This window comes from Nerophis ophidion, linkage group LG20, assembly GCF_033978795.1.
Source record: "Nerophis ophidion isolate RoL-2023_Sa linkage group LG20, RoL_Noph_v1.0, whole genome shotgun sequence".
NCBI lineage: Eukaryota > Metazoa > Chordata > Actinopteri > Syngnathiformes > Syngnathidae > Nerophis > Nerophis ophidion.
This window is the reverse complement of record NC_084630.1, coordinates 23,235,300-23,251,214: the sequence shown is the minus strand read 5'-3', so window position 1 is coordinate 23,251,214 and position 15,915 is coordinate 23,235,300. Positions and strand designations below refer to the sequence as shown.

General features: G+C 37.7%; 2 protein-coding genes across 2 annotated transcripts; both read left to right on the top strand.

Annotated features, from left to right (window-relative positions):
* Positions 1-10: 10 nt before the first annotated feature.
* On the top strand, positions 11-6,089 carry LOC133538862 (F-box only protein 48). The gene is made up of 3 exons (XM_061880721.1): positions 11-157; positions 500-808; positions 5,651-6,089. The coding sequence occupies exons 2-3, from the start codon at positions 515-517 to the stop codon at positions 5,810-5,812; spliced, it is 456 nt and encodes a 151-aa protein (XP_061736705.1). The 5' UTR covers positions 11-157; positions 500-514; the 3' UTR covers positions 5,813-6,089.
* A 1,831-nt stretch (positions 6,090-7,920) lies between these two features.
* Positions 7,921-13,614, top strand: cnrip1a (cannabinoid receptor interacting protein 1a). Its single transcript, XM_061880720.1, has 3 exons — positions 7,921-8,235; positions 10,813-10,957; positions 13,300-13,614. The coding sequence occupies exons 1-3, from the start codon at positions 8,057-8,059 to the stop codon at positions 13,462-13,464; spliced, it is 489 nt and encodes a 162-aa protein (XP_061736704.1). The 5' UTR covers positions 7,921-8,056; the 3' UTR covers positions 13,465-13,614.
* The last annotated feature ends 2,301 nt before the right edge of the window (positions 13,615-15,915 follow it).

The following is a 15,915-nucleotide window of genomic DNA, read 5'->3' as shown; positions in this document are numbered from 1 at the left end:
AGTCGTTTTCAACACAAAAAGGAGGTGCCGTGGGATGGGCGTGTCAGCGCAGAGGCGTTCTCTTGATACGCATGCGCACGGCCGTGACAGCCGGTCACGTGACGAGTGTAAACAGCCATCAGACATTTAAACTATCAGCTGTCAGACGGCGCTTAGGGTGGGTAAAAACGTACACTCTCGTTTCTCGGCATTTCTTAGCGAATACATTCTTTCGTTGATGAAGTAACAACTCATGTTTGCTGTGAAAATGTAGACGTTACACACGCGGCTAGCTTGTTAGCACGCAAGCTAGCAGAGTCCCGTGTTTGTAAACGTGACTTTGAAGTCCAAAATTTCGAGATAACATTTTTTTTCTCAAGGCTTGGCTTTTCCTACGTTTTTGTGGTTGTTTGTAGGCAAACGTGTAAAAATACGAAAGCATTGGTAGACATTGTTTTGAAGTTGAAACGCTTTCTTTACAAGAATAATATCCACTATTTCCGGTGTGGTCACGTGACAGGCCCTGTCAGCCAGCATGCAGCTGGAGCCCACCAGGACCTCGTCCTCGTCTGTCTTCTTGCGGTGTGAAGGAGCAGCCAGCTGCGGCCTGTGGTCTCGCAACTTCGCTGAGCGTCTGCCCACGGAGATGAGCGTGAAGATATTTGAGGAGCTGGACGCGAAGAGCCTGTGCAGCGCCTCCAGCACCTGCAGGCTGTGGCACCACATCATCCAGGACAGCCAGCAGCTGTGGAGGAGACAATGTCTCCTGCTGAGAGCCGTCTGTCACAGGGAGGTGGACAGCGACCGCAGGGACGGACTCCCCTGGAAGGTGGGTCACCCTCCGCTCCAGCAGGGGGCGATACATTCCCGCTTACAGACAGTCGAGTTGGAGAAGACTGAGCTGGCACTTTGAATTATAGGCAAAATGGCACTTTTGGGCCATTTTGCCTATCATTCACCAGCCTTATGTTACACAAGAACACATATCTTGCTTTTTATGCATCCTAAATCGTAAATAAACACTAGCAAAAGTCAGCTAACAATGAGGCAAAGGAAAGTTGCTCTATTGCGCCTATAAACTGCTCTAAAAAACATCCACCAAGTTTTTATAAACACACCGTAATGTAGTAACTTCCATTATTGTGTAAATGTCAAAGCATTCTCACATAAAATATTCCAACAAAAAAATCATCTATTTATATGTATTTTATTATTATTATTATTATTATTGTGTGAATGCCCAAGCATTCTCACATACAATATTCCAACTAAAAAAATAATCTATATGTATTATTATTGTTATTATTATTATTGTTGTTATATTATTATTGTGTCAATGCCCAATCATTCTCACATAAAATATTCCAACTAAAAAAAATATCTTTATATTTAGTATTATTGTTGTTATTATTATTATTGTGTAAATGTGAAAGCATTCTCACATAAAATATTCCAACTAAAAAAAATATCTTTATATTTAGTATTATTGTTGTTATTATTATTATTGTGTAAATGTGAAAGCATTCTCACATAAAATATTCCAACTAAAAAAAATCATCTATTTATATGTATTGTTATTATTATTATTATTATTATTATTGTGTGAATGCCCAAGCATTCTCACATAAAATATTCCAACAAAAAAAATAATCTATATGTAGATAGATAGATAGATAGTACTTTATTTATTCCGTCAGGAGAGTTCCTTCAGGAAAATTACAATTTTCAGCACAATCCCATTCAAGATCAGACAAACATTACAGGGAGACAGAACAGGATCGCTGACGGGTCTGCCGGCTTCCAACGCCCCTTACAAAAAAGATGACATACAGGTAAACATGTATTATTATTGTTATTATTATTGTTATTATTATTATTATTATTGTGTCGATGCCCAATCATTCTCACATAAAATATTCCAACTAAAAACATCATCTATTTATATGTATTATTATTATTACATTATTATTATTATTATTATTATTATTATATTAATATTGTGTAAATGTCAAAGCATTCTCACATAAAATATTCCTACCCAAAAAATAATCTATATGTATTATTATTATTATATAATTATTGTGTCAATGCCCAATCATTCTCACATAAAATATTCCAACTAAAAAAATAATCTATATGTATTATTATTATTATTATTATTATTATATTATTATCATTGTGTCAATGCCCAATCACTCTCACATAAAGTAGTCCAACTAAAAAAATAATCTATTTATATGTATTATTATTATCATTATCATTATTATATTATTGTGTGAATGCCCAAACATTCTCACATAAACGATTCCAACAACAAAAAAATCATCTATTTATATGTATTATTGTTATTATTGTGTCAAAGTTAAATCATTCTCACATAAACAATTACAACCAAAAAAAATATTATTACTATTATTATAATATTATTCTTGTGTGAATGTCCAAGTTTTCATACATAAACAATTCTACACAAAATATAATCTATTTATTATTATTTCATCCATCCATCCATTTCCTACCGCTTGTCCCGTTTGGGGTTGCGGGGGGTCGATGGAGCCTATCTCAGCTGCATTCAGGTGGAAGGCGGGGTACACCCTGGACAAGTCGTCACTTCATCGCAGTATTATTATTTTAATTATTAATAATAATACTACTAATAATATTAATGATAATATTAACAATATTATATTATTATTGTGTGAATGTCCAAGCTTTCAGAGATAAAATATTTTACACTAAAAATCATCTTTTTGTTCTTATTGTTATAAAAAAAAATGGTAATAATAATATATTTATTGTGTGAATGGCCAAGTGTCCATCCATCCATATATTTATTATTAATATTTTCAATAATAGTAATGATATTAATGATAATAATAATTTTATATTATGATTATTTTGTGAATGTCCAAGCTTTCACACATAAAGGATTCTACAGTAAAAAAAAATCAATGTATTATTATTCTTCTTAATATTGTTATCTTATTATTATTATTATTATGTGAATGTCCAAGCATTCACACATAAAAGATTATACACCAAAAAAATCATCCATTCATTATTATTATTATTATTATTATTATTATTGTTACTAATATTGTTATTATTCCACCGCAAAAGTATGGCGCGCTCCACATCCCACAGTTTTCATCTGATCGGAACCGTTCAAGTGTCATATCGTTTGGCTCAACCGGGAATCGGGACCTCCCCGAAAACTTTTTTATTTTATTTCCCAAATTACCCAGAATTCCCGTTTTATCCGGACACATCACAACGTTCACTTTCCCTTCAACAACAACAACCCTACTAATCATGTTCGACTTGACGAGAGACAACAGCGACTACTTTGTGACAAATGATGATCTAGAACCTTATTATTTTGAGCCTGAATATAAGGAGGACGATCTACAAGTTTTAAAAGCTGTGTGCTAAACAGATCCAGCTTTAGTCAAACAATAAGCGTCATGTAGCAGTATTGCTAAGTGATAAACCAGCTATACAAACTATAATAAATCAAACACTTACTGTACAATGTCTGCTCTCATTGGGATGCAGACTGATGACATGTTTATGTCTTCCCCTTTAAATCAACAATTCATCATAATCCTCACAAAGTCCTAAAAAAACTAGTGTTTTTTTTTTCTTTGTTGCCATTTCTGGGTCTAAGTTGTATGTCAAAGTTGACCAACTTGTAGGTTTATGTCCACAACCTTCTACTATCCAGGTGGGAGACATGATTTATCATCTAGATTTAACTTTCACCAACTCAGAGACCATGCAGCAGCTCAATATTAGACTTGGACTTCCTTTTTATCGTCATTCAAAGGTCAACTTTAGAGTACAGATAAGAACGATGCATTAGTTGGTTGCAGTGTAGGATTAGAGCAATAAGGTGCAGATATAAATAGATGACTGTACAGATAAATATATTGCACTTTTGCATTTGCATGCAGGTTTACGGATGTATGTTATATTGTCTTTATAGTCCAGCCACTTCATCGTTTTAGGGGGGAATTGAGGGGATTATTATGATGCCTTCAAGAGGGAAGAAGCTGTTACAGAACCTGGAGGTTCTGCTACGGAGGCTGCGGGACCTCTTTCTAGAGTCCAGCAGTGAAAACAGTCCTTATGTCAATATAGCAGCATAGGCTCGTGAGTGAAAAATGCGCCGCTAAAAGTAGTTCTTCTGTGTTAGCGCTTATAATAATAATATTACTAAATTTGTTTATGTTCAAATCACAACATGTAAATGGAGTATTGTTGCCACTTTTTGGGTGTTTTTTAGAGGGCGCAATATTGTACTCCATTAGCTGCCTTGTTAGCCACCTCCTACTTGCCATTTCTTACGAGTTAGAATTTATAAAAATAAGAACAACATATGTGTTCTTGTCTTACATGATGATTGTAGATAACAGGCAACATAACAAAAAAGTATAGTTCCCCTTCAACGAACACATCAATTATTCAAATTGGTTTCTTTTCTTCTTTGGGTGAAGTAAATGTTGGTGCTTAAAGGCCTACTGAAATGAGATGTTCTTATTTAAACGGGGATAGCAGGTCCATTCTATGTGTCATACTTGATAATTTTGCAATATTGCCATATTTTTGTTGAAAGGATTTAGTATAGAACATCAACGATAAAGTTCGCAAATTTCGGTGCTAAGACAACAGCCCTGCCTCTACCGGAAGTAGCAGACGATGACGTCACAAGTGTGGGGGCTCTTCACATATTCACATTGTTTTTAATGGGAGCCTCCAACAAAAAGTGCTATCCGAACCGAGAAAACGACTATTTCCCCATTAATTTGAGCGAGGATGAAAGATTCGTGTTTGAGGATATTGATAGCGACGGACTAAAAAAAAACAACAAAAAAAACGCGATTGCATTGGGACGGATTCCGATGTTTTTAGAGACATTTACTAGGTTAATTCTGGGAAATCCCTTATCTTTCTATTGTGTTGCTAGTGTTTTAGTGAGTTAAATAGTACCTGATAGTCGGAAGGGTGTCTCCACGGGTGTCTTGACGCGCAGTGTCTCAGGAGAGTCGACAGCAGCTATGGACGGCCCGAACTCAGCTTTTATCCGGTAAGAACTGACTTTTTAACCACAATTTTCTCACCGAAACCTGCTGGTTGACATTACGTCTTGATTCATGTTCGCTTGACCGCGCTCTGATCCATATGAAAGTTTCACCTCCAGGAATTTTAAACAAGGAATCACCGTGTGTTTGTGTGGCTAAAGGCTAAAGCTTCCCACCTCCATCTTTCTACCGTGACTTCTCCAATATTAATTGAACAAATTGCAAAAGATTCAGCAACACAGATGTCCAAAATACTCTGTAATTATTCCGTTAAAGCAGACGACTTTTAGCTGTGTGTGTGCGCAGCGCTCATACTTCCTAAAAACCCGTGACGTCTTGCGTACACGTCATCATTACACACGTTTCGAAGACGAAACTCCCGGGAAATTTAAAATTGTAATTTAGTAAAGTAAAAAGGCCGTCTTGGCATGTGTTGCAATGTTAATATTTCATCATTGATATATAAACTATCAGACTGCGTGGTGGCTAGTAGTGGCTTTCAGTAGGCCTTTAAGTGTTGGTGCTTAAACGTTCCCGCTCAGAAACATCTCCTGATACATGCTAAACTTTAGTCTGGTGTGCACCACCAGGTGGCGGTAGTGCGGAACTACATGCTCGGCTGTGTGAAGAGGGACTGGCTGAGCGGTCGCTATAGCAACGTCACATCAGCTGAGGAGCTCAGACACAGCAAGATGGTCCCGCTGGACGCCGAGACCTGGGGGGAGATCCTGCAGGCCGAACTGGACCGATGACATCATCGGCGGTGTCCTTCTCTAATTTATACCTTTTTATTCACGTTTGTACATACACACATTTATATATGCTTATTTTTACACTTTTTTTCTAAAGAAGATAAGAGAATGAATGTTATTTTACCCTCAAAAGAGTGAAACCTAATGTTTGTAAGAATCACAGTAACAGATGTTGATTTATCACCAATGGATGTCATAGAACTGTTTCATGTTGCATGTCATTGACTGAAGTCTGTGAAAGCCAAGTGATGCAATAAATCACCAGCTGTTGCTTTGACATCATCTAACCTCTTTCTGACAGAAATGTGACACGCTCATGTTTGTCTAATTGCTGAGCTCTTATTGTGAAGACTGCCGCCAAAAGTTGCCATATTGCACTCTTATAAAGAAGTCTGCCGCCGGAAATAGCACCACCGATTAAACCATTTTCAGATATAAATATACTTCATGCTATTATGTATGCTTCAATTCCGAGCTTTTTTTGCAAATACTGTGGCCGGAAGTAGCACTACTGAGCTCTTATTGTGAAGTCTACAGCCCGATGTAGCACCACAGATTAAACCATTTTCAGATATGAATATATTTCACGCTATTATGTATGTTTCAAATGCTAAACACTTTTTGTGAAGACTGCGACCGGAAGTAGCACTTCTGAGCTCTTATTGTGAAGTCTGCAGCTTGAAGTAGCACCGCTGATTAAACCTTTTTTAGATATAACTAACTATACCTCACACTATTATGTATGTTTCAAATGCTGATATCTCTATTGTGAAGGTCTGTGGCCGGAAGTAGAACTACTGAGCTCTTATTGTGAAGTCTGCAGCCAGAAGTACCACTACTGATTGAACCTTTTTCAGATATAAATGTACTCCACACTATCATGCATGCTTCAAATGCTGAGCTCTTATTGTGAATTGTATGGCCGGAAATCGCACAGCTGATTGAACCTTTTTTTTAGATATAAATATACTTCATGCGATCATGTATTCGGCTTCACGGTGGCAGAGGGGTTAGTGCGTCTGCCTCACAATACGAAGTTCCTGCAGTCGTGGGTTCAAATCCAGGCTCGGGATCTTTCTGTGTGGAGTTTGCATGTTCTCCCCGTGAATGCGTGGGTTCCCTCCGGGTACTCCGGCTTCCTCCCACTTCCAAAGACATGCACCTGGGGATAGGTTGATTGGCAACACTAAATTGGCCCTAGTGTGTGAATGTGAGTGTGAATGTTGTCTGTCTATCTGTGTTGGCCCTGTGATGAGGTGGCGACTTGTCCAGGGTGTACCCCGCCTTCCGCCCGATTGTTGCTGAGATAGGCGCCAGCAACCCCCGCGACCCTGAAAGGGAATAAGCGGTAGAAAATGGATGGAGGGATCATGTATTCTTCAAATGCTGAGCTAGCTCTTGTGTAGACTGCAGCCGGAAGTAGCACTACTGATTGAACCTCTTTCAGATATAAATATACTTCACACTATTATGAATGTTTGAAATGCTGATCTCTTTTTGTGAAGACTGGGACCGGAAGTAGCACAACTGAGCTCTTATTGTGAAGTATGCAGCTGGAAGCAGCACCACAGCGATTTAACCATTTTCAGATATAAATATCCATCCATCCATCCATTTCCTACCGCTTGTCCCTTTCTGGATTGCGGGGGGAGCTGGAGCCTATCTCAGCTGCATTCGGGCGGAAGGCGGGGTACACCCTACGTACTTCACGCTTTTATGTATTCTTCAAATGCTGAGCTCTTATTGTCAAGACTGTGGTTGGAAGTAGCATTATTGCACTCTTATTGCGAAGTGTGCAGCCGGAAATAGCACCACCGATTAAATCTTTTTCCAGATATGAATATTCTTCACACTATTATGTATGCTTCAAATGGTGAGCTCTTATTATGAAGACTGCAGCCGGATGTAGCACCATTTCTTAAACCTTTTTCAGACATAAATGTAGGTCACACTATAATGTATGTTTCAAATGATGATCTCTTATTGTGAAGACTGCGACCGGAAGTACCACTACTGAGCTCTTATTGTGAAGTGTGCAGCCGGAAGTAGCACCACCGATTAAACCTTTTCCAGATATGAATATTCTTCACAGTAGTATGTAGGCTTCAAATGCTGAGCTCTTATTGCGGGGACTGCGGCCGGAAGTAGTGCTGTTGATGTTCGCCTGCTTGACAGTGGTCCTCCTCAGCATCGCTCAGCCTCCCCGAGAGAGTTGGCCACCCCCTCCCCCCGAGAGGTGTCAAAATGGACGACGTGCCGCCTATCGTCAACATCTCCATCTCACTGCGGATCCAGCCCAACGAGGGGCCCGTCTTCTTTAAGGTGGACGGGACCCGCTTCGGCCAGACCAGAACCATCAAGCTGCTGACGGGATCCAAGTACAAGATCGAGGTGGTCGTCAAGCCCGGAACCGTGGAGGCCACGTAATGAATTCACTCATATTCACCTCATGTGTTCACTCATATTCACCTAATGTGTTCACTAATATTCACCTAATGTATTCACTAATGTTCACCTAATGTATTCACTAATATTCACCTAATGTGTTCACTCATATTCACCTAATGTATTCACTAATGTTCACCTAATGTATTCACTCATATTCACCCCATGTGTTCACTCATATTCACCTAATGTGTTCATTCATATTCACCTCATGTGTTCACTCATATTCACCTAATGTATTCACTCATATTCACCCCATGTGTACACTCATATTCACCTAATGTATTCACTAATATTCACCTAATGTATTCACTAATGTTCACCTAATGTGTTCACTAATATTCACATAATGTATTCACTAATATTCACCTAATGTGTTCACTAATATTCACCTAATGTGTTCACTCATATTTACCTAATGTGTTCACTCATATTCACCTAATGTGTTCATTCATATTCACCTCATGTGTTCACTCATATTCACCTAATGTATTCACTCATATTCACCTCATGTGTTCACTCATATTCACCTAATGTATTCACTAATATTCACCAAATGTGTTCACTAATATTCACCTAATGTGTTCACTCATATTCACCTAATGTGTTCACTCATATTCACCTAATGTATTCACTAATGTTCACTAATATTCACCTAATATGTTCACTAATATTCACCTAATGTATTCACTATGATTCACCTAATGTGTTCACTAATATTCACCTTATGTGTTCACTCATATGTTCACTCATATTCACCTAATGTGTTCACTCATATTCACCTAATGTCTTCATTCATATTCACCTAATGTGTTCACTAATATTCACCTAATTTATTCACTAATATTCACCTATTGTGTTCACTCATATTCACCTAATGTGTTCACTAACATTCACCTAATGTGTTCACTAATATTCACCTATTGTGTTCACTCATATTCACCTAATGTGTTCACTCATATTCACCTCATGTGTTCACTCATATTCACCTAATGTGTTCACTAATATTCACCTTATGTGTTCACTCATATTCACAAAATGTGTTCAATAGCAAAAGAAGGCAAATTAGAACCCGTCACTGGCCTGCGGTGTCACGTGACCTCATGAATAAATTAAATTGTGCGCATTCCGACTTGTTGTCTGCTAACGTGATGACGTCACACACAGCGTCGGAGCAGCTGGCACATTGATAGCCTGAGAGAAGACACTCTTCTTTCGGTTAGTTAGTTAGTTAGGTAGGTTGTTGGTTAATTAACTAGCTAGCCGTTAGTTAGTTCTTAATGTGTAGTTAGTTCATGGTTAGTTGCTAGTTTGTTAGGTAATTGCCAGTTACTTGATTTTAGCTAGTTAGTTGTTAGGATGTTAGTTAGTCAATGTGTCTGTTAGTTAGTCAGGTACATAACCAGTTAGTGAGTCAGTCAGTCATTGGTTGTTGGTTAATTAATTGTTAGCTAGTTAGTTTGCTAGTTTGACAATATTTAATTGTTAGTTAGACAGTTAGTTATTAGTTAACTGTATGTTAATTGTTAGTTAATGACTTTTTTGTTGGTAAGTTAGTTAGTCAGTTAGTTAGTTAGTTAGTTAGTTGGTTGATTATTAGAGTAGCTAGTAATTATTTAGTTTTTAATTAATTGTTGTTTAGTTCATAATTAATGGAAAATCAATTAGTAATTAGCTGTTAGTTATTTATTGAATTGTAAGTTAATTGTTAGATAGTAGTTAGTGAGTAGTTAGTTATTTGTTATCCGTTTATAGTTAGTTGCCAGTCAACTAATTTTTAGTTTGTTGTTAATGACTGTTTAGTTAGTTAAATGTTAGCTACCAAGTCAGTTGGTTGTTAATTGGTTAGTTTATTATATATGTGTTAGTTAATTGCCAGTTAGTTGTTGGTTATTGGCTATTTAGTTAGTTATTAGTCAGTTAATATTTAGTTAATTATCAGTTACCAAGTCAGTTGGTTGTTAATGAGTTAGTTTATTGGTAATCTCTAAGTTAATTGACAGTTAGTTGTTGGTTATTTGATTGTTAGTTAGTTCATTGTTGGTTATTTGGTTAGTGTTCAGTTAATTTGTATTTACCAAGTCAGTTGTTTGTTAATTAGTTAATTTGTTATTTGTTAGTTAATAGTTAGTTATTTGTTGGTAAGTTGCATGCTAGTTAGTTATTAGTTAGTTATTATTTAATTAATTGTTAGTCATCATGTCAATTGGTTGTTAATTATTTATTCCATTGGTACTTAGTTGTTGGTTTGTTGATTGTTAGTTAGTTAGTTCATTATTAATTAGTTGGATAGTATTTAGTTAATTGCTATTTACCAAGTCAGTTGCTTGTTAATTTGTCAGTTTATTGGTTAGTTAATTGCCAGTTTGTTGTTATATAGTTGATTGTCCATTAGTTACTTGTTAGTTAGTTAATTAGTTAGTTAATTAGTTAGTTATTAGTTAGTTGATAGATAGATAGATAGATGGATATATAGATAGATAGATAGATAGATAGATAGATAGATAGATGGTTAGTTAATAGTTGTAATTGATCGATGATTGTGCTTGTATCAGCAACATGAACATCGGCGGCATCGTGTTCCCTCTGGAAGAAGAGTCCCGAGACCAGGAGCAGGTGGTCTACCAGGGCAAGTACGACACGGAGGGCGTCCCCCACACCAAGAGTGGAGACCGCCAGCCCGTCCAAGTCAGCGTGGAGGTGAACACTTTTCTACAACGATTAGCATCCTGGTAGTACCTTAGCATGCTAGCTTTTGGGCTAACTGTGCAGGTGTACACCTCAGCGTCAAGTATTTTCTTACTTGAGTAATGATGCCTGTTAGCATGCTAACATCAGTGTGCTAACGTTTTTTAAGCTAGTTTTGCACCTTACTTGTGTTTTGGTACTTAATGCTTGCTAACATTAGCATTCAAACATTTTTTTTCAGGCACACACCTCAAAGTAAAATATTTAGGATTCTGAGGCACGCACGTTACAGTTAGCATTTCAACATGCTGACATTAGCATGCTAGATTTTATTTTATTTTTTGCCAATTTTGCCAACATACACCTCAGCGTCTAATATTTTGTTACTTGACAAATAAAACCTGTTAGTATGCTAGCATTTTAGCTAATTGTGTAGGTCATATTCAGGTACTTGTTGCATGCTAACATTGGCAGGCTAGCATTTAGACATTTTGGAACTTAATGCATCTAAGGTTAGTATTTTAGCATGCTAACATTAGCATGATACATTTTTTAGCTAATTTTGCCGGGATATACCGAAAAGTCAAATATTTTGTTATTTGACTAATGATTCTTGTTAGTTACTAAACTAGTTTTGTTTTTTTTTAGCTAATTTTACAGGTACACACCTTAATTGTATTTAAGTACTTGTTGCATGCTAACATTAGCAGGTTGAAGCCTTTTTGAAAAAATTCAAACACACACCTTGGAGTAACATATTTTGGTACTTAACACATGTTACAGTTAGCATTTTAACATTCTAACATTACCATGCTAGATTGCGTTTTAGATAATTTTGCTGGTATGCGCGTCAGCGTCAAAAATGTTGTTACTTGACAAATGATACTTGTTAATATGCTAGCTTTTTGTAGGCTAGCCTTTTAAACAATTTTTTCAGGTAGACGCCTCAAAGTGATATATTTTAGAACTTGAAGCATGTTACAGTTAGCATTTTAACATGCTAATATTAGCGTGCTTAGGTTGTGTTTGTTTGTTTTTTTAGCTAATTTTACAGGTTTACACCTCAGCATCAAATATTTTGTTACTTGACAAATGATACATGATAGCAAGCTAACTTTTTTTTTTTTTTTTAGCTAATTTTGTTGGGTGTAAGCCTGAGTCATATTTTGGTACTTATTGCATGCTAACATTAGCAGGCTACCCTTTTAAAGCTATTCTCAGGTACACATATCAGGTTAACATATTTTGGAACTTGACGTGTGTTACAATTAGCATTTTATTTAATTTTTTAACTAATTTTGCTGGTTTACATTTCAGCATCAAATATTTTGTAACTTGACTAAAGATACCTGTTATTTTGCTAGCTTTTTTATTTTTTGCTAATTTCGTAGTGTATACGCCTTTGTCATATTGTGGTACATGTTGCATGCTAACATTAGCAGACTAGCCTTTTAAACACTTTTCAGATACACCCTTCAGAGTAGTATGTTCTTGTATTTGACGCAGGTTACAGTTACCATTTTAACATGCTAATATTGGCGTGCTAGGGTTTTGTTTAGCTAATTTTGCAGGTATACACCTCAGCATCCAATTTTTGTTATTTGAAAAAAATACCTGTTAGAATGCCACCTTTTTATTTTTTAGCACATTTCGTAGGGTATACACCTGAGTCATATTTTGCATATATTGCATGTTAACTTTAGCAGGCTACCCTTTTAAACACTTTTCAGGTACACATTTCAGGGTAATATATTTTGGAACTTGACGTGTGTTACAGTTAGCATTTTTATTTATTTTTTTAGCTAATTTAAGAGGTGTACACTTCAGTATCAACTGTAAGCATGCTACTGTTAACATGGTAGCATAGTACTGTTAGTAAGATAGCTTTTTTTATTTTTAGCTAATTGTGTCGGGTATATGCTTATGTCATTTTGTGGTACTACTTGCATGCTAACATTACTTTTCCGGTACACATTTCAGGGTAATATATTTTGGAACTTGCCGTGTATTACAGTTAGCATTTTAGCGTGCTAACAGTACCATGCTACATTTTTAGCTAACTGTAAACATGCTACTGTTGACATGTTAGCACAGTACTGTTGGCATGCTATCTTTTTTAGCTCATTTTGCTCATATTTTTGTTAGCAGATGCTGTCTGGCTAACGTGCTAACTGTTAGCATTTAGCGTTCAGCTCAGGCTCTTTAGCGTTCACATGCAAATCCTATTGAAAATGCATTTTCTGGTTCGTTGAAAAAAAAAATCGACTGGTTTTTAAAGGTAAAAAGTATGAGAATGGCCCCCATCCTTTGATTGGCCAGCCTGTGCCCTTCTGCAGTTGAGTGTTGTGCATCAGTTCCAGAAGGCGGGCACGTTTGAGACGGTGTGGCAGGCCAAGTACTACAACTACTACAAGAGGGAGCACTGTCAGTTCGGCAACAAGTTCAGCAACATCGAGTATGAGTGCAAGCCCAACGAGACGCGGACGCTGATGTGGATCAACAAGGAGGCCTTCAACTGACGTCACATGGTCTGCCCAAAGGCATGCCAAATGACGCCCAGGAGAGTCCTGCTTTTATTTTCTCCTGCCGTTGATCAACTAAACTGTTTTCTTAGCAAAGTGATAATCCAAGTCACACATTTGTCTTCAACAATAAAGACTTCCAACCTTCCCGGTCTTCTTGAGGTTAGTTAGTCTGCCTCCACACCACAAAATACCACACTGGGAGAACATTTCTCCCGTCCAAAGGCAAAACCTAGTAACTCACTTTTAGCTGATTTTGAGAAAACAAAGGAAAACCAATCTATCTTGATGCTGTCTTACAAAGATCTACAAAGTCATCAAACATATAGATGTTTATTTGAGCTTCCATTTTCTTGGCGACTGAGCCATGGATTGAATCTGCTCTCATGAACGTGTGCCCTTTCTCCAGATATTTGATCACAATCTCGGTTGGGCCCCATTCTGCCTTTGCACATTGGGCAAGAGCCATGTACAGCGTCCAGTTTTTATTTTGACCTCCGTAGTTATCTGCCAAAAAGAGTATGCAAGGGGAAGAATGAAGAAGAATACATTTAATGAAGGTGCTTGAACGTCCTGGGCCAATCTTCCAAATATCCCCTCCTGCCATAATATCACATAATCAGCTTGACCGTCGGCCCCCATTCCTGCAAATGTCTCATTAAAGACAATAAGGCGACTGACAAAGAAGCTCCGATCGGTCCCTTGAGATACTAGGTTTTTCTGTTGTATCCACGCGGTTATGTGGTAGTTGCTAGGTTCTGCCATGCGCGTAACAGCTTACTTACGGAACAAATTACAAAATCGCATACACTAATGTAAAGCATATCACCTAGTAACTCCAAAATTATTATCAGCTCAGTTTTGACCAACATTGAGTTACTGGGTTTTGCCTTTGGACGGGAGATTTTAGCCCGCCCTTTTTATGAGCTGGCATATTTACATTTTTTTACATACTTATACATGTATTTTTAGAATATCTTAACAAAACATTTGAAATGTATTTTTTACAATTATATTGGTACATTTATTTATTTTATATTTATTTATATATTTTTTAAACATACTTTTTAATTAATTTAATATTTGTACAATTTAATTTTAAAATGCTTTTGTATATATTTTTTGTAATGTTTATTTTAAATATCTATATTGCATAACATTTTACATTGTATTTTTTACTTTTCATTTTGTATTGGTACATTTTTTAATATCTTTTTTATCTATATTATATTTATACATGCATTTGTAATGTTTTAAATATATTTTTTATGTATTTTTAAATCAATTTAGTATTCATAAATGTCTTTTATTTTTATTGTAGAATTTTTTTTGTACATTTCTTTTATTTTTATTTTCAATATATATATATATATATACTGTATATTGCATAACATTGTAAATGCCATCCATCCATCCATTTCCTTCCGCTTATTCGAGGTCAGGTAGTGGGGGTAGCAGCCTAAGCAGGGAAGCCGAGCCACTTGGTCCAGCTCCTCCTGGGGGATCCAAAAGCGTTCCCAGGCCAGCTCGGAGACATAGTCTTCCCAACGTGTCCTGGGTCTTACCCGTGGCCTCCTGCCGATTGGACTTGCCCTAAACACCTCCCTAAGGAGGCGTTCGGGTGACATCCTGACCAGATGCCCGAACCACCTCATCTGGCTCCTCTCCATGTGGAGGAGCAGCGGCTTTACTTTGAGTTCCTCCCAGACGACAGAGCTTCTCACCCTATCTCTAAGGGAGAGACCCACCACCCGGCGGAGGAAACTCATTTCGGCCGCTTGTACCCGTGATCCTATCTTTTTGGTCATAACCCAAAGCTCATGACCATAGGTGAGGATGGGAACGTAGATTAAGCGGTAAATTGAGAGCTTTGCCTTCCGGCTCAGCTCCTTCTTCACCACAACAGATCGATACAACGTCCGCATTACTGAAGACGCCGCACCGACTCGCCTGTCCATCTCACCATCCACTCTTCCCCCACTCGTGAACAAGACTCCTAGGTACTTGAACTCCTCCACTTGGGGCAGGGTCTCCCCCCCAACCCGGAGATGGCACTCCACTCTTTTACGGGCAAGAATCATGGACTCAGACTTTAGGTGCTGATTCTCATCCCAGTCGTAAGAGCTGAAGATCCTGGCCAGATGAAACCATCAGGACCACATCATCCGGAAAAAGCAGTGTCCTAATTCTGCAGCCACCAAAGTGGATCCCCTCAACGCCTTGAATGCGCCTAGAAATTCAGTCAGAAGGGGTGACAAAGGGTAGCCTTGGCGGAGTCCAACCCTCACTGGAAACGTGTTCGACTGACCGCCGGCATTGCGGACGAAGTTCTGACACTAATATTACAGGGAGCGGACCTTCACAATCAGGCAGTCCCATACCCCATACTCTCTGAGCACTCCCCGACAGGCACCAACAACCTTGCGGCCACAGCTCCAATCAGCCGCC

Bases quoted from the DNA above. Each gene is read 5' to 3' on its own strand.
- LOC133538862 (XM_061880721.1), top strand. From the start codon at position 515: ATGCAGCTGGAGCCCACCAGGACCTCGTCCTCGTCTGTCTTCTTGCGG. The intron at 809-5,650 runs GTGGGTCACCCT...GTGCACCACCAG, and splicing joins GGGACGGACTCCCCTGGAAG to GTGGCGGTAGTGCGGAACTA.
- cnrip1a (XM_061880720.1), top strand. From the start codon at position 8,057: ATGGACGACGTGCCGCCTATCGTCAACATCTCCATCTCACTGCGGATC. The intron at 8,236-10,812 runs GTAATGAATTCA...TGCTTGTATCAG, and splicing joins CCCGGAACCGTGGAGGCCAC to CAACATGAACATCGGCGGCA. The intron at 10,958-13,299 runs GTGAACACTTTT...GTTGTGCATCAG, and splicing joins CCGTCCAAGTCAGCGTGGAG to TTCCAGAAGGCGGGCACGTT.